This window comes from Cynocephalus volans, chromosome 5 (assembly GCF_027409185.1).
Source record: "Cynocephalus volans isolate mCynVol1 chromosome 5, mCynVol1.pri, whole genome shotgun sequence".
NCBI lineage: Eukaryota > Metazoa > Chordata > Mammalia > Dermoptera > Cynocephalidae > Cynocephalus > Cynocephalus volans.
The window spans coordinates 131,559,846-131,583,225 of record NC_084464.1 but is presented as its reverse complement, the minus strand read 5'-3'; the positions used below and the strand labels follow the sequence as shown (position 1 = coordinate 131,583,225).

General features: G+C 37.1%; 1 protein-coding gene across 8 annotated transcripts in view; it reads left to right on the top strand.

Moving 5' to 3' along the window:
- The window catches only part of EPB41L2 (erythrocyte membrane protein band 4.1 like 2), a 208,476-nt gene that overhangs the window by 174,428 nt on the left and 10,668 nt on the right, over positions 1 to 23,380 (top strand). For 2 of the 8 annotated variants that reach the window (XM_063097415.1, XM_063097414.1), the window contains 5 exons: positions 6,533 to 7,093; positions 9,015 to 9,137; positions 10,932 to 11,030; positions 12,550 to 12,630; positions 15,866 to 15,978. In XM_063097415.1, the coding sequence (XP_062953485.1) occupies positions 6,533 to 7,093; positions 9,015 to 9,137; positions 10,932 to 11,030; positions 12,550 to 12,630; positions 15,866 to 15,973 (972 nt within the window). In that variant the 3' untranslated portion in view covers positions 15,974 to 15,978. Of the gene's footprint in view, positions 1 to 366; positions 469 to 3,962; positions 4,131 to 6,275; positions 6,330 to 6,532; positions 7,094 to 9,014; positions 9,138 to 10,931; positions 11,031 to 12,549; positions 12,631 to 15,865; positions 15,979 to 23,380 lie in introns of all 8 variants that reach the window. The other 6 variants (XM_063097411.1, XM_063097412.1, XM_063097413.1 and 3 more) reach the window with 6 other exon arrangements.

The following is a 23,380-nucleotide window of genomic DNA, read 5'->3' as shown; positions in this document are numbered from 1 at the left end:
ACACTGGAAGGAAAATAGCTCTTTAAGAACGAATGAGCAAAAATTATTACTGAACTGAAAAACAAAACTTTTAACATATTAACATTTAAAATGCCACTCGTGGTAGGGTCTTAAGAGTTGGATACAACTTAAATTCTTATTTTCAGATTTTCTGAAGAAGATAATGTCAATTTCAGCGATCTACTGTAGAGTGTTGTGTTTTCTGGAAAAACAGTGTCTGATGACATGCTAAGGTTTTGGCCTTCCTTTATGTGCCTCTTCAGCTGGTCTGTTCCATTGACTCACATGGTTGTTTGATGTTTGTGTTGCTATAGGTGTAATGTATGTGTCTTATTTGTTGACTATGTCTATTGTTTAAAACAATAGAGAAAAGGAGACCATCTTTTCAAGGATATTTTATCCATGAAGGAGAAGTACCTGATGGCAGCAACACGGACAGCTGAAGAAAGAGCTCAGCAGGCGGACAAGGTGTTCACCTTGGCATCCTTGGATCTACCCCTGCTTTCTCCCCTTTTCCTTGTATCTTTGTCCCCAGCCATAAGATATTCCTTTTTTATTATGTCAAGCTAAAATTTTTTTGAAATAATTTTTTCGGTGTTTTAAAGTCAAATTCCATGTATTAGAAGCATAGAATAGTTGGGTGAGAAACACCATATTGCAGCAGCACCTCACTTGAAAATTCAAAATTTGAAATGCAGAATTATTACCCAATTTAGGTGATAAGTGCTCCGTAATTTGATGTATGTGGCTGACAGTTGGGAAACTGATTTCATGTGAAAATGCACTGTTAGTACAATTACACACACTGTGGTGTTCAAATAACACATTATATGTGCTTTAGGTTACTAGTTTACTAATCACATATGGTAATCTTTTGAATTTTCATTTTTAAGATTTTTAATAGGACAAAAGAGTTTGGTGCACCATAGCAGCTCCTCAGATCTCTCTCTGTGCTCCTGCGTATATGAAATGTCTGACATTAGTGAGGAAGGTAGCCTTCCATTCCTTTTGCATTCTCATTCTTCTATTTCTACTGATTTTGCTTAGCCAGCTCGTCAGCCTGCTATTTGCCAGGACAGGAGAGCTTAGAGGCTAGTGCAGGAGATAGACAGCAGGCATGTAAATTAGCAATTAGAGAATTTTGGTGTACTAAGAAGTAAGTGTTAAGAAACTAAAATACAGTGTTGTGTTAGGGGGATTGGGAAGGCTGCTTTGCCATTGTGGTCAGGGGGAGATGACATTTGAGTTGAGACCTTAAGGAGGTAGAGATTTTTCCATGTGTAAGGAAGAGCGAGGGTAATAGCCTCAAGGCAGGAACTAGTTTAAGGAGCTGAAAGATCAGCTGTCAAGGGCTTAGTGAACAAAGGGGAGCACAGAGGAAGGAAAGGTCAAAGAAGTCAGACCCTAGATCATGTCAGGGTCTTAAAGACCATATTAACAGTTCGGAATTGTATTATAGGAGTGATGGAAAGCCATTGGAGAGTTTTAAGGTGAGTGGTGACATAATCCCATATCTGCCTAACAGTAATCCCCCTGGCACTTGATGAGAAATGGATTATAATGGGTGTGAATGACAGCAGAGATCAGTAATGAGGAAAATGTTTCCTTCTACAGAGCAGATTTTGTTAATCAGAGAGTATTCATCAGAATGCACAGTGGGGTGGGTGAGGAGGCAAAATAAATGGAAATTCCCTAAAGGAATTTGAGCTCTAGTTGAGATGAAATATTTTCAGAACACTGAAAATGAGAAAGATAATATCATAAAGCTAAGCCGAGTGGCATATTTATGTACTTTAACGTTTAGCCTGAAATCCAAAGCCAGTTAGAGTGTGTGTAATGAGGACTTTAATATCATATTTTTGAAAATCTATCCTCCAGAAGCAAGTTGAATGGCATCGTTTGATCAAATTTAAAGTGATGTTCTTGGGTGCTTTGCAGTAGGAAACTTAGGGATTTTGGTGAAGATGTTTAAATTTATTACCACGATTTTTCTGGATCTTGTTTTAGGAGTGTACAATATAAGATATCTTGTTATGGAAGTTACACTAAAGTGATGTTACATGAAATTTAAATCTGGAAAAGCTCCTGAATGGTTTATCTGCACTTGAAGTTACTGCTTCAAGTTTCTGTTTTTTCCTCTCGAACACATGAAGGAAAATATATACTTATCTGACGTACATATGGACTGTTATAACTACAATCATCCATTCATATATTCACCAGCAAACATTTATTGACGACCTACATTGCATCTCCCCCCCCCTTTCAAATAACGTATCACTACTGTTAGTTGAAAGTATGTGAGCAGTTGAGTCTGCTAGACTATTTCGACTTTATCAGAATACTTTTTCAATGTCTGTCTGTTGCCTTCATTTTGCTACTGGTTTTGTAGGGTTTCTTGTTTATTTTTAAATTGTAATCGTTATTGAAATGTAAAATAAGAAATAATGCATAAGTGTATAATTTGACCAAATATTCCAGATTCATATAATATAGGTTTTATTAAAAAGCAATAGTAGTTTCTTCTTTAGAAAATAAATACATTGAACTTTCAAAATGGCTTCAGTTTGAACGTGAAAATTTTGAGAGTAGAGCAGAATATTGGAAACCAAGTCATTTAATCTTTAATGGGCAAATAACTACTGTGTGTCCTTTTATGTATTGTGAGAATTATGACAATTAACATGTATAAAATATTTTCATGAGTCTAATAGACATTACATAGACTTTAGTTTTAAGGCACTTTTGAAGTTATTTTATTGAATAATTATATGCATGGTATTTATTTAAACTCTCCAGTGATCTGTCTCTTACTGGGAAAGGCACTGTCTCTACCTACCCTACCCCTAGGGATGGTGTAGCTATGGGGATTGGAATTAAACTGAATTAGTCCAGAAGCTTGTGTTTTCTTTTCTGAATATTGCGAGCGCTTCCCCACCTCATGTTCCTCACCTCACCCTTCAGCTCACTGTCTGAAGGGTTAGCTCAAAAAAGCCGTTTATTTTTTTTTCTTTAAGATCTCTGGGTTATTAGGAATTGTCCTCACATACTTCTGACATGATGGTGGCTTCTTGGTGACTCTTTACTATTGTTATTCCATGTTTCTTAGACCGTCGCCAGCCTTCCTCTTGTCCCTTGAGGCAGATTAGGAACTGTTTTTTAAAGACTAGAAATGTGAAGGTTAAATTTGCCTTAATGGTTTTTTAGGGACAAATGATTTTCACATTGCTCACTGAGTTTTCACCTGAGTTTGTCTTTCTATTTTGAATTTTTTTTTCTTTACCTGTTACTTTTTGCCAAAAAAAAGAGTACTATTCATACTATTCATTCTGTGGCATATTTTGCCTGTATGAGTGAGTTACTGTGGATTGCTGTCAGAATGTTTGTCATATAGACAGTTAAAGTGGTATGGAGAAGGGCAGCAATCTTAGGAGCTGGAGTGGTTAGGGAAGGCCTTCCAAAATATATGGAATATTAAAGTGACTTCAGAGAGTGGCAAAATTTGAAAGTCCCAGAGTGCATCAGGAAGGGCACTGGAGGCAGGAGGGGGTAGAATCACACAAGCTCTGATATAGGAATAAGTATTTCCAGTATAGAAGCCACTAAAGAGGCCATTCTGTGCAAAAAGAGGCCAAGGAGCTACCTTGGGAATACATGAAATAGTGTTTGATGAGTGGGTAGGTTATGCTTAGTTTGTGATAAAGTTTTAGTGATAAACTAAGGAGTTTTAGCTGGTTTCTGTAGGTTACAGCTATCAAAGATTATCAGGCAGGGTGGAAAGCTGGCGTTCAGGCAAACCTCCACATGAGCCTGCTACAAAATCTTTCAGAATTCTCATCTTTCTTTCATTTTATGCTGTTCTGTTATTCTTTCTTGTGTAACCTTTCCTTTCTTCCAATAGGTCACTGCCGTTGTTCTGACTTACTGTTAATTCTTTGCTCTTCCTTTTCTGACCTTTCTAGAGCCTAGAAGAGGAGATAACATCAATTTTGTTTAGTGAGAAGGGCTTTTCTGATAGCGTGAAAGCCCCCTTCCCTTCAGCCACCACTTGGACAGCAGAGGGCGCTGTTGTGAACGCTAATGCACCTCCTGAAAAGCTTTCTTCCTGGCCCTTCCCACCCTTGCCTGAGGTGCATTTTACTTTGCTTCCCGTTACTAAAAGCCACATCTGAGAGTAACTTTCATTTTTTGAATATTCAGGCACCCTTCCCTACAGTGCTTTCATTGGTGAAATTAACTCTTCCTGGGAGAAACATTCAAGAAATAATGACTGCATTTGGACATGAGGAAAAGATATAGATTGGCTGTTTCTCCTGCTTCTTTTGGGGGGAAAAAATCTGCCTAAATTCAGAGAATCATTTAAACCATTAAAGCCCAGAGTCAGAGTTGTTAAGCAGAAGAGAGCCCTCAACCAAGTAGAACTTTGCAGAGTTCAAATTTTCAAAACCTTAAGTTTCAGGCATCTTCTGATGGCTTGTTATTTTAAAAATTCTGTTTATATGGAAAAACTAGAGGTGCCTGCTATACTCAATGAAATAATTGTTTTTGAATGACCGTAAGAGATTCCCTGAACTTGGGCAGAATCCATCTGGTCATAGTAGTAGTAGTAATAATAATAAATATTCACTGATCTGTAGTAATATCTGTTATAGAAATATTCTAGTCACTGGATATCTTTACTTATAAAGAAGTTTATAAGTAGTTATAGTTAAATATTTGTTTATCAAGATCTAGAGTTTTTCAGTTTTTTGAAAACCCAGAGGTTGTGGATATTAAAGCTGGAAGAATGACTCTTGTTCTGTCAGTAACATGATTTCCCTGGTATTAATTTTGAGAAACAAAAACATACCTTTGATGCATTTAAGAATAACGGCAGATAAGAGACTTAGTAAGAATATGTTGATAGGTACTGCAGAGAAGTGTGCCATATTAGGACCTTTAGCTCATGGTTGTTCATGTTGCTGGGCAGATGAACATGAACTCCTGCCATCTATTACAGGAAGCAGTTCCAGTCCAGTTAGCACCTTGACACCTTCAGAACAGTTAGTGTCCAGAGGATTCAGAGGTGCATTGACCTCCATTTAGCATGGAGATACCTTCTTGAATAAATTAGGCTACTGTCTCTAGCTGAATTATTTTTAAGTTAGATCACCTGAATAGTGCCACCTGAATGTCAGAAAATTGGCTATGCTTTATTTGTATCAATGTACGTTCTTTTTATCCATGTAAACAAATTGAATCTTTAAAAAAAAACTCCTCTGTAAGAAAGCTTCTACCCTAGTTAAGAATACCATAACATAGTAATTTATATTGCAAATATATTCAGTCAACAGATATTTGTTGAACTTTTAGGTACTATATTATCCAACTAGAATAAATTAATTTACTGCCAAGAAGTAGATGTTTGCAGGGGATAGGAATGGGAGTCTCAAATGATAAACTTGATTCATTTCAGATTTCAAAGATGCTAGTGGAGGAGCTAAATTCTAAGACAGAACACTTGGAGCTATATTATTGACATCTACCCCAGTGTACAGTATCCCTTCTGCTGATCTATAATACAAATTGTGATGTTAATAACCACTTCTGAAATGAACATTTTTATGTTAATAGCTGTCTGAGACCACCTATAATTTTTCCAATAAAAACTCTTTTTTTTTTTTTGACTGGTAAGGGGATCGCAATGCTTGGCACGGTGTCATCCGCACCACGCTCAGCCAGTGAACGCACTGGCCATCCCTATATAGGATCTGAACCCGCGGCCTCGGCGCTACGAGCGCCGCACTCTCCTGAGTGAGCCATGGGGCCAGCCCTAAAAGCTCTTTTGTAAAAGAACCAGCAGAAAATAAAGGTGGCACCTCCTTGATGCTATTCATTTGTGAATCAGGGTTCCAGGCTAGGCTTTATAGTCTGACTAAAACCAGAACTGCCTAATAGGTTTAAAAAGTTTAAAAATTCATTCTTTAAAATGATCAGTAAGCTTTGGTATAATTCCATGTTTTTAACCTTTTCAACTACATAAGTAGAGCTTATAGGAATAACTATAATAAAAGCATTTTGTTTCTTTGGGAGGATGCTGACTGTTCTTGTGTTTTTGTTTCGTTTTGCAAGTTTTTTGGCATTTGTCCTGATTGTCCTTTATGTGACCTTGAGCAAAGGTTTCTGTAGATGTTGATTCTTGCTGTTCTGTCTTTGCAGTGTCAGGTGTTTGTTTCAGTGGTTGTTGAGGTAAAACTTTATTGATTTTGTGTCCTTGGTTGCTTTTTGTTTCGCAGACACGTGCTCCTGAGTCAGAAGGGCCTTGCACTGGAGCCAGGGATGCTGTTAAGGTTCTCCCCTTTTTCCATGTTAACACCATTGCCTAACATTTCTCATCTGCCTCATGTTTTCCCTGCTTCCCTTCCAGTCAGCCATCATAATCATCTTTGTTTTTCTCCATGACATGAATCTGCCATCCATTAATTTGGGTTTCCGTTGTTTTTATTTATTCATATATTTTTGTTTTCCCTCATCCATTTTTTTTTTTGTACAGAGTTCACATGAGACTCTGAATGTAGTGGAGGAGAAGAAGCGGGCAGAGGTTGGGAAAGACGAAAGAGTAATCACAGAAGAAGTGAATGGTAAAGAGATGTCACCTGGGAGTGGTCCTGGGGAGACTCGTAAGGTGGAGCCTGTGGCACAAAAAGACTCCACCTCCCTGTCTTCTGAGAGCAGCAGCAGCAGTGAGAGTGAGGAGGAAGATGTGGGCGAGTACCGGCCCCAGCACCGTGTGACCGAGGGTACCATCAGGGAAGAGCAGGAGGAGTATGAAGAAGAGATGGAAGAAGAACCCAGCCAAGCAGCCAAGGTAGTAGAGAGGGAGGAGGCGGTGCCAGAAGCCAGCCCAGTCACACAAGCAGGTGCCAGTGTAACCCCAGTAGACACAGTGGCGCAGGAAATTGTAGTTGCCCAAAAGATATCTGGAGAGAAGAGCGTAAACGAAGGCGCTGTTAAACAAGACAGAGAAGAAACAGAGGAAGAGCAACATAAAGTTAACGGAGAGGTGTCTCATGTTGACATTGATGTTTTGCCAGAAATTATTTGTTGTTCAGAGGTAAATGGGAGTCCCAAGTGGGAGCTAAACTATAGAGCTGTTCCTCAGGTGGCGAATGCCTGCCTTTCTTCTTCTCCTGTCCTCCCACTTCTCCTTCCACTTTTTCAGCAAGAATCTGATTTTTATCTCTCCTGGGAAGAAGGGGGAAAGCACTGCCTTGTAGATTTTCTGCCAGCACAGTTCACGGTTTCTAGCTTCTTTACTGCAACTGGATCACCTGTAGGGGGAACTGTCCTACAACCACCATATTGTTTTTCCTTTTCCATTTCACATTTAAATTTTTCTTTGCATGTTTTGGATGTTTCCAACTGATTTGTCTTCAGTTGTACTGCTTCCTCACACTAAATGCCTTTTTTCATTGGTTTAACTAGAAAAATGTACGTGTACTGTTGAAAAAATGGTCAGTGTGTGCGTGTGTGCTCTTCTTGGATTGGGTCTGACTTTTTGGCTCATTCTCTCACTCTTCAATTTAAGATTTTGGAAATGACAGCAGGTTCTGATTACCATGGTGCTCTGAATGCAGTATCCAGCAGTGATAAGAACATTGTTTCTTGAATGCTGCTGTGATGTCTGTGTTTAGATTGTAGGGATTATATGGCTTGGTGAAGGGCCTTTTCCTTCCTTCTGGGCAGCCAGAGGCTAGACTGAAGGAGGATACCCTTCTATTCTCATTCCATCCTAACATCAATTCTGGATTATTTGCTTGTTGATTATAATGTTTTGTGAATTACCTACATTGGATATCTTTTTTCTTCAAGAAATAGTACTTTTCAGACTTCCTAGATTAAGTCTTGGTCACTATGTGCAGTGTCTCTCATTTGGGAATTAGGCTGAGGGGAGAGTTTTCTTCCATGGAATGCTTCTTGATTCTAAAATAAAATGCCCACAATGTATGGATTTATTCACATTTGCCCTCCTTGATGGGGTGGAAAATTTTGAAGTGACTTTGTCTTGAAATAATTAAATGGGTTTTTAGTATGTAATTTTTAAACTTCCTGCTTCATTTCAGAGAAGATGTTTGAAGAGTTTTTGAACACTTCGAACTATTATTTTCTACTTTTAATATATGGTCATTTCTCTTCAATTATACTCATTGGAAATTTTCTTTCAAAGAAAGTACTGTAGTATTTTGGTAGTAGTGTATATAATCTGGTGTTGTATTAAACATACCTGCTCAGCAGACCATAACGTTAACAAGCTGTTGAAACTCTTCCTTTAGTGTTTTAAATTGTTTAGAGCATTAATGCAACATTAATGGGGTAATTTTAGATATAACATTTAACTTATGTAATACAGAAGGAACACGGTAAGTTTTAGACAAGTATAGTTGAAAACAATCATACTTGAAGGTATTCTTTCTTAAAATAATGTCTGTTGTTAGTAAGGCAGAAAAGGTGTTTTGGGGAGAAGAGCAAATCTTAGCCTACCTAGCTGGCATACCAGTTAAAGGCAATGAGGCTTCATACAAACCATTTAGAGTGGTGCTTTAAACTGCAGTTGAAATAGAGAGGTCACTTCACATAGTTCATTTGGTTTTCTTTTCACTGTTATCATTATTTGCCCAAAGCTGAAATATGTATCACTGAACACTAAGCTTGACATTTAAGTAGTTTGGGATCATCATAATTTGAACAGTAACATAATTTAGGGACATTATCATAGCTTATTTTTCCATATATACATATATACACATGCATACATATATATGTGTGTATATAATGTGTATATATGTGTGTGTATATATGATATATTTGAAGGAAAGTTTTTATATCTTTTATTTTAGGTTATTTGCTTTTATTCTTTTCTTTTGTGCTTGAGTGTGTGTTTGGATATGTTTCTTATGATTATTTTTGAAGGTTCCATTAAGCATTTTTGTTTCATCACCTCTAGAATTTATTTTTCCCTTCCTTTTCCACCTCAGCCACCAGTGGTAAAAACAGAGATGGTAACAATTTCTGATGCCTCACAAAGGACAGAAATCTCCACCAAGGAAGTCCCCATTGTTCAAACTGAGACCAAAACCATCACATATGAGTCTCCACAGGTACAACAGCTCTAGACTTGGACTACTTGAGTTCTTTTTTTAGTTAGTACATCTGCTTTTGTCTTCTCCTAGTATACATGTTTCTGACTTTGACATAGCTTTTCAGATCTCCACCTTGTAACTGTACTTCAACAACATGAACTTGCTCTGTTGCCTTCTTAGATTGAGACGGAGACTGCAGTCAAATTGGTGACCCAGTACTTAGAGGGGGATTGTACATATGATTATTCAGAACAGACAGTATCAATCTTATTCACGTTATTGAAGCCATTTCTGACTTGATATATCCAAGAATGTTTATGTACACTTGGGGAACAGATTGTCTTGCAAAGTTTATTGGATCTGATATAATTTGTGGATTATTAGTAGTGTATAGGCTGTCCCCACCCCCTCGTCTAACTCTATAAAACCAGACCTAATCAATTCAGACTTGCTTGCAAGTAACACATACATTGTCTGTGGTTCTCCTTCACCTGGGGTTATTTTCTGAAGACATATGTAATCATTTATATGTAAACTGATACTGTGTATCTAAATAATTATCAGATTTGTGTGTTTGATTTTAGGTCTTTAGATGTTGGTTCTGTTAAGATTTGAAATAAACATTAAGATGTCTAACCTTAAGAGTAACAAAAAAGGGAAAGTATTTTTCATTTCAAATGAAACCTTAAAAATGTGTGCAATAAATATTTTCTCCACTGAGAAATTTAACCTTCTATGGTAGGATTGTACTGTGGTGGAAGATGGCAGGTTATTGCCCTCTCTAAATATTTTTTAAAAGTAAGTGTGCATGTGTGAAACATTTTTCAAAATTATTTTAATTATGCTATCCATATGTGTGTATAGATCCTACATAAGCACAAACAGGTTTCTTATGAATGGATGTGGGGGGTGGAGAGCATTACTCATGTGTCTGTATTATGGTACATGCTCTCATAAAGAAATACAGGTGCATAACTCAAGTTTGAGAGAGGTTTCCTCTTATGGTCAGAAAGGCTCTGGACCTTCCAATTATTTCCTTGTGTCAGTGTCAGGAAACAGAACGCAAATATGTTTAGTGATCTTAACATAAACAGTCAGGCTGTTAATTTGCTTAATTATTTTGTTTGGTAAACTCTAGAACCTTCTGCCTCTTTCAGTAACAAAGCAGACCAGTTAAAACTATTTTAATCTATTTGTAGGATTTATATATGATATATAGAATACATGCATGCATACAATATTGAAATATATGTACCCATATATATGCTCACAGTACACAAACTATTATAGGAACAATGTAGTTTTAAAAAAATTTACTAGAAATAAATAACCAAATCATGCAGGTTTAGGCTATCCTGGTCAGGTTCTGTTGCTTAGTAATCTGAAGAAATGTTTGTCTATTTTTACCCACCTGTGCTTAAAAAACAATTAACTCAGCACTTCTGGTCACTGTGGAAACTTCTCTATCTTTCTGGTCCTTTTTATAGCTTCTGCAAATGTCCCTCAGACAAATTCTGTCATGATTCCCTTATAGTTTTTAGTTCCACCTTCTACTACCATTCTTCCTCTTTTCTCTCTCCCAGCAGGGTTTGCTTCTCCATGTGCATTTCGCCTCTTGCCTCTACTTTGTTTTAAGTTCTAGTCACTCTCCCGAACAGTAAATTACCACTACAAACTGCAAAGGATAGGCAGATAGCATCTTCTACCAACTGCATAGATTTTAAAAGATGCATATTTAGTGGGGAGGGGTCTTTTCTGACAACATAATGGAAGTTAAGCATTACTTTGTATTTTTCCTCCAACTATTCAAAGATTGATGGCGGGGCTGGTGGTGATTCGGGCACGTTACTGACTGCACAAACGATCACATCTGAGTCCGTGTCGACCACAACAACCACACACATCACCAAGGTAAAGCAATCCAGGGGAATCCTAGGGAGAGGATGGTACATTGCAAACAGGATCTTTTCTGAATTGTTTCTTTGTTCCTATACACACTTCCAAGTGCCAGTGGAATAAAAATGACTCGATTTAAAGTATCCAAGAAACTAGATTCCATTGACAAATGTACTCAAACCAAATAGCAATTTTGTAAAGTACAAGAGGGTAAAAATATGTCATGAATAGCTATACTTAAGACAGTTACAGAGCAGAAATAACTTAATAAAATTATAAAATTTATAATTTATAAAAAAATTTATAAAAACAAACCTGTGCTTCTAATTTTATTAAACCAGCCTTCCTGACTGAAGCAGGTGAGTGAAGACTATCATTCAAAATTTTCATAGTTATTTAAATAATGTAAAATTTCCCTCATTTATTAAGATACCAGTATGTTGATTTGTGGCATTTTCTAAATGGTTAGAGGACCATTCTCTAAATGCTTAACACCAGATAACAGTGTGTTTCCTGGATCAGCAGCATCAGCCTCACCTAGGGATTTATTAGAAGTGTAAATACCATGGACCCACTTCAGACCTACTGAAAACCAGGGAATGTTTTGAGAAGCTCCCAAGTGATTCTGATGCATGCTAAAGTCATCAAATTTCTAACTCCACCCTTATTTTACAATATTTCCTTTTGCTTCTATTTTTCACATTTGATTAGTGCATAACAGTCTTGAATATATCCCTTGTGCCCTTTCTACCCCATGTTTCAACAATTAAAAAACCACAACAAAAAAACTTTGTAGATTAAAAAATACCACATAAATGCAGGATGCTATTGGTGCTCATTTTAAAGCATACCCACTTATTAAAGCTAGTGATAAGCCTGTTTCTTATAGTAAAATGCTATTGCTTGTGACTTAGTGTATAAATTTATCAGTTGTTAAGGTTGGATGTGTGCTTTCTCAGGACCTGGTATCTCTTCCTTGTGTGTTGAGAAAGTGACAGCCAGATGATCTCCTGACCCTTACTCAGAGTGCCGTGGGTGCTCTTAGCTTGCAATAAGCTGTGAGACAGTTCACGCAGAAGCTCCTTATCCCAGTGCCCTCCGCACTGCCTTGACTCAGCTGTGCTCCATGTCCACGTCCACAACTATGTGTAGAAGCTGAATCAAATCAAACATGAATGAAAATCTCACCCATTTTCTGTATTTTAAACCAAATCCAAGTCTTTTTTTTTATCATCGCACAAAAAATGAACAAAATCACCAAGTGAACTTGTATGACAAGAATCAAGTATTCAAGAATCAAATAGTCAAATAACATCAATTTCCCAAACCACAGATATCTAAATTGTTAGAATTCTTTGTAACTCTACGAATACCAAACAATTATTTCTTCTTTCTACTCTTCTTTTCAAAAATTGGTCAGCTGGGAATGAAGAAGCTCAGAAAATTGTAACAGAATGTCCCAGTGGAATTGTTTGGATTAAATGCATCTGCTTTAGTGATTGCTGTTTTTTTCCTCCTCCCTTATGACCTTTAGACTGTGAAAGGTGGAATATCTGAAACAAGAATTGAGAAACGCATCGTGATCACAGGAGATGCAGATATTGATCATGATCAGGTAATGACCTTAGGTTCTGGTTCTGAAAGTGACGGTGTTTGTTTTCTAAGTTTTGCATTTGTTATCTTGTCACTTCTTATGTAAACTCCTTCTCTCAGTATCTCCGGATGAAGTTAGCCTCCTATGCATGACATAAAGACCTTCACAGCATGGATACAACCTGTCCTTTCAGCTTTCTTGACTCTGAATCAGCATAAAGCATATATTGCTCTTTATTACCCACTGGCTTTACATGCAATTTGGGGTCAAAATAATCTGGGGGATTTCTGGCAACCATTAGGTATTCACATGGGTTTGGTTTAAAGGCAGGTCATCAAATATTTAAAAATGAATATCAGTTTAATGACACTAGCTTCTAAAAAAATGAAAAAAGCCACTAAATTTGACTTATGCCTACTTCTAGAAACTTTTCGTGTGTCTTTTATAGCATTAAAAAAGTTGGGCTATTTACTACCAGGTCTTTTTCTCTCCTACTATTATTAGAGGGTGGAGAAAGTAATCTAAGGTCTCTTACAAAGGAAAAATTTACATTGACTCTGAAAAGTTTTTAAAAGAGTCATGGCTTCCATTCTGATACTAAGTTGGGCAGAATGCATGGTTTTAAGCAGGTGATGAACGTAACTGCTGGAGACTTGGAGAGCAGCTTTAATTTTAGACTGTAGTCCTTAGTGATGATGAGAGTTTCTTTTTTCCCCTGAGTGGTTTTAACTCAGCTTTAAAGGAGACCAAGCTGTTTTCCTTTTACACCACCTTGAAGAAAGGAAGAGAAATATTCAATTGACCATCTCGGCTGGAGAAGAGGAGCAAATGATTGTTATATAGTTTTGAACACAATACTGGGTTCAGGAAAGAGAATTTTAGAGAACAAAATTTCATGCTTGAGAAAGGCTCCCTATATGTGACCATAGAGAAATGGATTTTCTTCATGCTTAAAAAGAAAATTACATTTTTTTTTTTACCTTTTAGTGCATGCATTTACTTACATATTTCATAGTGTATTTTTTAAATTCCTTGAGAGTTATTAGAGATTAAAGGGTTGACCTGACTCTGACTTTTGACTTAGGAGTGGAGATTCCTAGAAGATGATTAGTACACTTGCCCTTACCATGGGGAAAAAATTTCCTATATGGAAACCAAGCCTCCAGCTTCCCAGGGAGGATTTATTCTACTGTCCACTGGGTCAGTCTTGAGTTTCCCTGACCTGAAGTTGGAGCAAACTTTATTCTTACTCTTTTTCTCTGGAACCCTTGCTCAACTGAATTTCTGCAGTGTGCTATGCAGAAGCCCACATTCTTTGGTATAGTGGAAAGTGCAAGTCGGGGTCTTCTCCCAGCCACTGTTTCCTCCACCTTCTTTCCCTATGGAATCTAGGCCCTTCAGGCTTAAAGTGCTACTTTTCCAGCAGGATTACTCTCAGGTTTTATTTTATGTGTATTCTTTTGCCTTTTGGACTGTTTTACTTGAAAACTCAAATCTCTATAGTATTGCTTCTGAAAGGCAGATATTAAAAACACAATCTTAAATGTAAGTGCCAAAATAACATATATATTCCTAACTTATAAAAAAATCATGATGCTGCTGCAGGCTTACCTGTTGCTATGAGGACACATATCTCTTGTGGGAGGCCATGCTTCAGCCCTTTTCAGCACTGAGGGCAGATATCCAAATGAAGAGAATGGAGATTTAATCTTTTCATGTTTAATTATAAGATGGCATAGACTTTTCTGAGTAAATTTAATTGTGGCTTTGATGTGCTTGTCATCAGATAATCATTGGTTTACTTTCTCCTTAAAGCCTGTAATGAGGTGATGGGACTATTTAAAATTAATGAGGAAATTGCTTCCCTGTCAAAAACTGACGTTGACCATGTAGTGACCTTGGTATCATTGATACCGACACCATCTTCAGTTCCTTGCTTACATTAAAAGGAATCTTAATAGTGGAAAGAAACCTTGATCTGTGCAAGATAGGAAAAAAGAAATCTCTTTTGTGTTGGCAAATCAAAGAGGTGTGCTTTTACAGAAACTTGCTTTGTTGATTCTTCACTCTTTTCTGGTCATGACACCCTCAGCTCCAGACCAGGGAGGGATAAACTACACTGCAGTTGTTTTCAAATAAAAATGTCTCAATTTAGCAGTGTGATGTGAGAGTTTTCTCACAATCTGTATTGTTGCCATAATAAATGAACATTTTACAGTATTTAATTTCATGTGCTGATATTATGGAATGAAAGTAATTATGACAAACTGATTTCAAATGAGTTTAAAGATGATTATAAGGAGTTTTTGGTTTTTCCTACTTTTCTGCTAATGAAAGCAAATTTCACATGTGTTACTTTCCCTTGGGCATCATTTATATTTCCTTTTTAACAATTGCCCTGTTTTTTTCCACTTTGTGGATCTTTTCACTTTGCCACACACTTTTATACAGTTTACTTTCTGCTAAAACAGAGACACTATGTTTTCTCACCACCTGGTCAAAAGACATGAACCACTGGAGTTAGCACCTGGGTCCTACTCCTGTCGTTGAGAAAGACCTGTTAACCTTCGTGCCTTCCAAGATTTTTTCAGCTGTAAAATAGGGACCTGCACTTTACAATCTTAAGATTAGTCTGTCTCTGTTCTTTAGCTTCCCTGATTGTGTGGAGTTGTTGCTGCTCTTTTAGTTTTATGTCCTAGAAGCTCATAGACATTTTTCTTGTACCATTTTAGTTCAACAAATGTTTTAGTTTGAAAAAATTACTTAGAGCCTATGAGGACAAGATGACTAAGGCCTGGTCCTATGTCTTGGAGTTTCAGGCAATTGGGTGATAGTATCACTAGATCACTGAGTGTTTAGATCATGCGCTGGGCTGGCTACTTTACATCATTACTTCATTTCATACAGCAAACCTTAAAATGATCTTTACACCTTAGCATTAGTCTCAGGTTATAGGTAAGAATGCTAAAGCTCAAAGAAGAACTGTTTTCTCCAAATCTCACAATTAGTGCAAGGCTGGGCTTCAAAGTCAACTTATTTCTTGTACATGTATCAGTATTCGAAAGTGGATTGGAGGAATGGGAAATTTGGAAAAGTGAGAAGCATTCAATAAAATGAACAACGGCACCCATTTTAGATCTTCTTGCTTCCTTAAATAAAGAAATGAGACCATTAAGGCTGGAGGTTGAGTCCCATTTGATCTGTGTGCGCATGTTTTGCCTTCCTCAGCTCACAGCTGTTCTCTCAACCCTGGCAGGCACTGGCTCAGGCAATCAGAGAAGCCAGAGAGCAGCACCCTGACATGTCGGTCACGAGAGTGGTGGTACACAAAGAAACAGAGCTGGCAGAGGAAGGGGAAGACTGAGTAAGGTGAGAAAGCCGGCGTTGTCCGTGGTCTTTTTCATGACTGCTCTGTGCTCCTGAACCTGTGGAGGGATATGAAATGCAATTTTATGTTAGTGTCTCTGTTTCCTGTGCATTTGATTTTTCAGACTGCTATTATCCCCAGGTGCATATAATTATAAACTCTGTGGCCTTATGGGCTTGTGGGGTCAATGACTACTGTTTACTTAGGGGCTGCTAACAGTGGGCATTTATATGTTGCTTTACTCTTTATCAAGCACATTAATGTTCACAATGTCCCTTTGATGAAGATGCTGTTACCTTCGTTCAGATGAGAGATTTTTATCGTAGTAAGAGTAATGGGGAGTGAGCTAAATCCTTTAAATCTAGACTTTAAGAATTGTATGTCAGAGAATGAACCATAAAGGAAAAGATTGCTTTGACTATGTAAGAATTGAAAACTTTAGTCAAACCAACAAAAATATAAGTAAAGGATAAATGATAAAGTTTAGTATGACTGGTAGAGAAAGGATTAATATCCTGCATATATTAAGAACTTTAATGTATCATGAAGAAAATTTAAACACTTTAGTAGAAAAATGGGCAGAGGATTAAGCAAGTAAACCACATAGAAAACTAAGTGAACAACAAACAAAAAATGTCTAGTCCCACTGTTCCTTAGATCAGTACAAACTTAAAATTCAGTGGAAGTTTTTACCTAAAAACTTGGCAAAATTTGTGTTTTTAACCAGTTTTGGAAAGGTTGTGGAAAGAAAGTATACTCATATGCTGCTGTATAAATTAGTAATATTTCTGAGAGGACAGTGTGGCAAAACATATCTCAAAAAATCCACACTAGACATACCTACCTTAAGCCACTTTTAGGAATTTATCTTAAATAGTCAGAAATGTACACAAAGGTTTACTTACAAGGGTATTTATCACATTTTTATATATACTAGCAAAAAATTTGAAACAATTCAAATGGTCAACTGTCAGGGATTAGTTAATATGTTATACTGCTTCTGTGTGATGACTGACTAAAGTATTCTTAGTTAAATGAATAAATGTTCATAATTATCTATTAGGGCTTTAAAAAGCATTTCTTATCACACAGAACACATAGTAAGATTACTTTTTTGTTTTAAAAATATCTGTACATTGGTCAGTCAGTAGATTGATAACCCACACGAATGGCAGGGCCATAGATCACACATCTTCCGCATGCATAGCAAGGCCACGTGGTCTTACATCCACAGAGAGGGAGGGCCCTTACCATTTCACAGCCTCCACTCCTGACTTTTTAATGTTTGTCTGGTGGATGTGAAATAATATGTAACTGTGATTGTAATTTCCATTTCCTTCATATCTTTTCATATGGGTTATTGGCTGCTTGTCTATGAAACGAAGCGAAATGGCCAAAACACTCAAAACATTTCTGTGAAGTGTTAATTCACCTTTCTTGCCTGCTTTCTTTCTCTCTTTTTCTTTCATTCTATTGATTCTTAATAGACTCTAGATACTAATCCTTTATCAATTTTATGTGTTCCAAATATCTTCAGGTTTGTGGTGTGTCTTTTATTACTACTGTAGTTGAATATAGTTAATATAGTTGAATTTATTCAGCTCTTCCTTTATGACTTACACTCTTTCCGTACCCTGAGGTATTAAAGATATTTTCCATCTAGAAATTGTAATATTGATTTTCATATATTAATCCTTAATCCATCCGTAATTGCTTTTTCTGTATGATGAGAAACAGTCATCTATTTGTTTTCTATATTTGTAGCCAGCATTCCAAAACTATTTATTGAAGAGCACTTCCTTTTCCCCTCTGTATTAGTTCATTTTCTGTTGCTTATATCAAAATACCTGAAACTGGGTAATTTTTAAAGAAATAAAATTTATTTCTTACAGTTTTGGAGGCCGGGTAGTCCACGGGGGTACATCTGGTGAGAGTCTTCTGGGTGGGAACTCTCTATAGGGCCCCCTCATGACACAAGGTATTACATGGCAAGGATGGCAAGAGCTCTTCCATGTGCTTTGCTTATAAAGCCACCAGTCTATGCCCGTAACAGTCCATTACTCCATGAATGAATCAATCCATTCACAAGGTCATAGTTGTCATGACCCAATCACTTCTTAAAGGCCCCAACTTTCAACATTACCGTAGTTTAATTTTCTACCCTCTTAACACTGTTACAGTGGGGATCAATCTTCATTGAGTTTTGGGGCGACATCAATTCACATCATCCTCTAATCTGCAGCATTCTGTGTTAAGATTCTTACATGTGTGGGTGGGTGTGTTTCTGGCACTCTCCATTGGTGCCTGTGTCTACCCTGCTGCAGTGCCACACTGTCTTAATTACTACAGCTTTATAATGGGTCTTAATATCTGTTGGGTATGTCTCCTCAATTGTGTTCATTTTCTTCATTCTTATCCCATTCCATTTTATGTAAATTTTAGAATTAGATTGCTAAGTCCTAAGATTAAACCCTGTTATTTTAATTGGAATTGCATCTACACTATAGTTCAATATGGGGAGAATTACACCTTTATGATATTAACTCATCTTTTCCATGAACATAAAATGTCTCTCTCCATTTGTATATGTCTTCTTCAATGTCTTTAAATTAAATTTTATGTTTTTAACCCAATGACATCTTATAGATCTTTTCTAGCTGTTGCTAGTATAGAGAGATACAATTAACTTTTCAATATTGATCTTGTACCTAGCAACCTATGTTGTAAAATATACATAAACCATTGTATATTTTAGATACTCTTTTCAACACAGGGTGTATAAAGGGCCCGTAAGCAGAGATCATTTAAAATTTTAGCAAAAAAAAAAAAAATCTATTTGAGTTGTGTGAATAAAGGTGCTGTGTTATGTGAATATTGATCTTTTTAATTTTGAGATGTATTTTCCAGATGGTTTTATATATGGAAAGCTTAGAGCATTCTTACCTAGGAGTCAGAAAACTGAGTACTATGTTTTAATCTTGCCAGGTATCAAACTATATTACATTGGGCAAGTCAGTGAGATGGTATAATTCACCTTTCTTAACTCATAGGACTTATTGTAAGGATATAATAAGATAATAAATGAGAAAGTTGAGTGTTATACAGTTATAAGGTCATAACACTGGGTAGCTTTTCTCTAAGTTTTATGAATCAGTAATTTATTTCTTAATCAAGAATATAATACAAAAATTAATGAAAGCATTACCAGTACCCTCACATGTGGTATTTTCATAATTTTTAAAATGAATTTTATCATTTATTCCTGGCACCTTACATTCATTTTCGCAATAGAGACACAAACATGCACACAGCTCTTGAAGTTTGCCTGTCTCAGAGGCTAGCTTTTATGAGCAGCCTTCTTAAGCTGATTTAGGAACTTAAAGTGTAAACTTACATATAAGGTGAACAAACTAGATAAATTTGGAAAAGTTAATTCATACATTCAAAAAATATTTGATAAGTGCCCAAATGTGCTAGTATAGGGCTAGGCATTCAAGCATGGTTCTGAGGTGTGCATATTAATAAATAAAGAGTAATTGCAAGTTTGATAAGTGCTCTGAAGGAAATAAAGCACTATGAAAGAACAAAACGAGGGACTTGAACTGTCATAAATTTAACCTGTTACTTGAGAAACAAAGTTTGAGTTTGGAATCTGAAGGACAAATAAGAATTACCTAGGTGTCTCAAAGTCATTTTAGCATCTCCACCCCCACTGGCTGCAGCTCACTCTTGAAAAATGTCCTTTGCTGGTGACTGTCAGAGCTGGGAAAAGGCTGTTTCTACTGCTTCAGCCAACTTCTGGTTGCCCTGCCAGGATCCCACAGAGGCAGTGGATGAGCCAAGGCAAAAGAGCAGGACCAGGACAATATATGAACATCAGAAAAGAATAACTATTCGCATTGCATACGCTCATTTTCCCTTTTTCAGGCACATAAAGTCTCCTGGCCTGACCTCGCCCTTTGGAGTAGCTTCGAGCTTTTGATCAACCATTAAAAGTTGGGGAGGCGGGGAGACAAAAAGAAAGATGCTCAAAGGACAGCCTGCAGAGGAGGAACCTCCCAAGTCTGCCTTTCTCAGCTGGTCTTGGCCAGCTGCAAGGCAGAAAGGAGCTAAATGCAAACCCTATTAAAAAGAAAACACATTTCAGGTGAACACTTCACTAAGTCTTTGTAACTTTTTTATGTCCTTTCAGGGAATACTCCCTCCTTCCAATTTATCCCAAATGCATATTTATGAGCCCTCAAATGGACACAAAACTGACCTTGTCGCCACTGGAGTGGTGTTCCCAAACAGTTCTGATCAGCAGGGAGAAGGGTTCCATGCTTGATGTTGTGGTCTGTGTGGTTGAGAGAAAGAATGAGCCATAAGAGAGGAACTCGTGACGCTGCTTCAATTGGCACCACGAGCTCTCTGAACCCAGACTTCAAATGAGCCTGTCAGACTCCTAGAGTAATCGTTGATGTAGGATAAAAAGTGAACGAAGCCTCCTTTTCATCTGAAAGCAGTGAGCAGCTGAAGGGTGAAATGACAGAGGAGCAGCCACTCCTCTATTCATTCATTTTATTCATTTATCAATTTGTTATACAGATATGTATGGAATGCCCATTTGGGTATCAGCTATTGTTTTATTATGGAAATAGCAAATAAAATAAGGTCTGTGTTCACAGATGGTAAATCCGTGGTAGAAGAATAGAGTCTCAAGTTTTGTGATATGCTCTGAACCTAGTGTGCTGAGAGCAAAAGGAGAGACCTCTAAATCAGAATAGGGCGTCAGAGACAGCTTCTCACCTGAGCTGCCCAGGGAGTAGGAGTTACTTTATGAAAAAAGGAGTGGAGGGGGCATTCCAGGTGGGATTGGGAGCGGTGAACTGACATAGCAGATTTGCTGGGTTCGAATCTACTTCCTAGTTGTGTGACTTTGGCAGGTTATTTCTCCTCTCTGTGCCTCAGTGTTGTCATTTGTAAATTGGAGATAATAATGGAATTTACAGAAGAGTTTATTTCCAAGGCAGGTTATAAGAACTTTTGGTAACTTAAAGGGTCAGCTATGAACTTTTTTTGCTTTTAGGAGTCAAATAAAAATTAAAATTTTCTACCCCAGAGATATTGAGTTTGGAATACTTGTGAAGTGTCTAGGTGGAGAGGTGCAGGAAGCACAAGCGCTCTGAGATTTGAGTCATCTGAGTGTCATGTACTGATGAAGCCTGTGGTTTGAGTGGTGGTCTCCAGGCCAGCTCAGAGAGCCCGGGGAACAGAGGGAGGTATACAGGAAGAACCAGAAGGTAGGAAGAAAACAGGGAAGAAAGGGGTCACACAGCTGCAAGAAAAGATAACATCAAGGAGGAGAGAGTAATCAAGTATTAAATATGGCAGAGAAAGCAAATAAGCATGTCTTAGAATTGGCAGTTCAGAAGTCAACCTTTGGGCTTTGTCAGAGCTGCTTCAGTCAGGTAGTAGGGAGAGAGCCATGGAAGAGGCTGAGGACATAGGGATCTCACATGGAGAGTGCTTTTAAGAAGCTGAAAACACAGTCACAGGGCCTTCTGCTTTTCTTCATCTGAGAAGGTGGAGAGCATTAGGTTTCATGGAGCGATTAGAGCTGAGGGCTATGATTACTAAAAACCTGGTAAATTCTTCTTTCTCTCAAACCTCTTGTATATACCCTGAATTCCCACCCCCAACCCACAATAAATAACTCTAAATTGTGTTGCTTTCTGTACTATTGTGCATACACGGATGCCAATTTCTAAATAAGACAATCTGTGTTCAAACCAGCATTTCAAAGTCAGGGTTACGTTTAAGGTTTCAAAACATGAACTTGCAAGCCAAACAGGAAATTAGCATTAGCTGTCTAACTGACTTGATGGGAGGAAAGCACCATGTTGGCTGAACTGAACTCCAGCTAATCATGAGCTACTCATTTACATGTTGGCCCTGACAAGCATCATCCCATCCTTTAAAGAGAAGCACAAACCTATGGACATCCAGAGCACTATTTTCAGTTCAGGAGACAGGAGTATTTCAGGCATATCAAATATGTTGCATTTTTAATTTATTCTTTCTGCCTAGTTCTGCTAGTCTTATACCTAAAATGAGCATCTTATTATAGCTTAGTTTTCAATATAGATTAATCACACCTAAAATGAAGACTTCTTTTTAGATAGAAATAAAAAACCAGCTTTGGTTAAGTGAGTTTTAGGCACAGCCACTTTTCACTCTGAAATGCTGTGGAATGTTCTAATTTAACTTATAAACCTGGCAGGTGTTACCAATAAGTCCATTACAACGTATTGGAACTACCCAGCGAGAGGTGTTGGATAGTTGTCGTACTGCTGTTGTCGTACGTTAACACCAGTCAGTTGTTCGTTCTGCAGGGTTTGCTCTTGGACATCATCATTATTGACTACTGTTTTTTCAAATGAAACTAAGTTCATTGTTTTTTCTGGTGATAAAAAAGAGATTATAATTAAAAAAAATTTTTTTTATAGATTTTTAGAAGAAAATCTATAAAATTTTAAAGAAAAATTTTTTTCTTTTTTAAAAATTTCAACATTTATTTGTACATATTTGTGGGATAGAGTGTGTTGTTTCAATACAGGCATATAGTGCACGATGACCCCCTTAGGATAGACCGCATTGCTTTGTACCCATTAGTCTACTATTTCCTATCCCCCTTCCCCACCCCAGCCTCTGGTAACCGTTATTCTACTCTCTACTTCTATGAGAACCACTTTTTTTTTTTTTTTTTTTTTTAGATTCTACGTATGAGTGAGATCGTGCAGTATTTGTCTTTCTGTGCCTGGTTTTTCACTTAACGTGATGGTTTCTAGTTTCATCCATGTTGCTGCAAAGGACCGGATTTTATTTTATTTTTCTAATAGCTAAATAACATTCCATTGTGTATATATACAGTAGTTCTTTAATCCATTCACCTGTTGATGGGCATTTATGTTGATTTCATTTCTTGGTTGTAAATAGTTTTGTTACGAACATGGCAGTGCAGGTGTCTCTTCAAAATACTGATTTGATTTCCTTTAGATATATATTCTGGTGATTAAAAAAAAAAAAAGGTTATAACTTTTAAAAAGGGAGAAACGGTAAAAAATATGTGATTCATAAGTCCTCTGCTCCCAGAGATAGATAATCCCTTTTTACAGTGCATATGTTTGTACTCACACATATGAAGACATTTAGTCTCTCTCTTGCACACATCCCTATTTATATAGGCTGGTATGGTGATTCTGTTATATGGGGTACTTCAAAAAGTTCATGGAAAAACAGAAATAAAAGAATACTAATCTATGAATTTTTGGAAGACCCCTCATATATCCTGTTTTTTTCCCCATTTAACAGTACATTGTAGGTATCTTATCATTACCTCATTTTTCAATAGCCACTGAATGG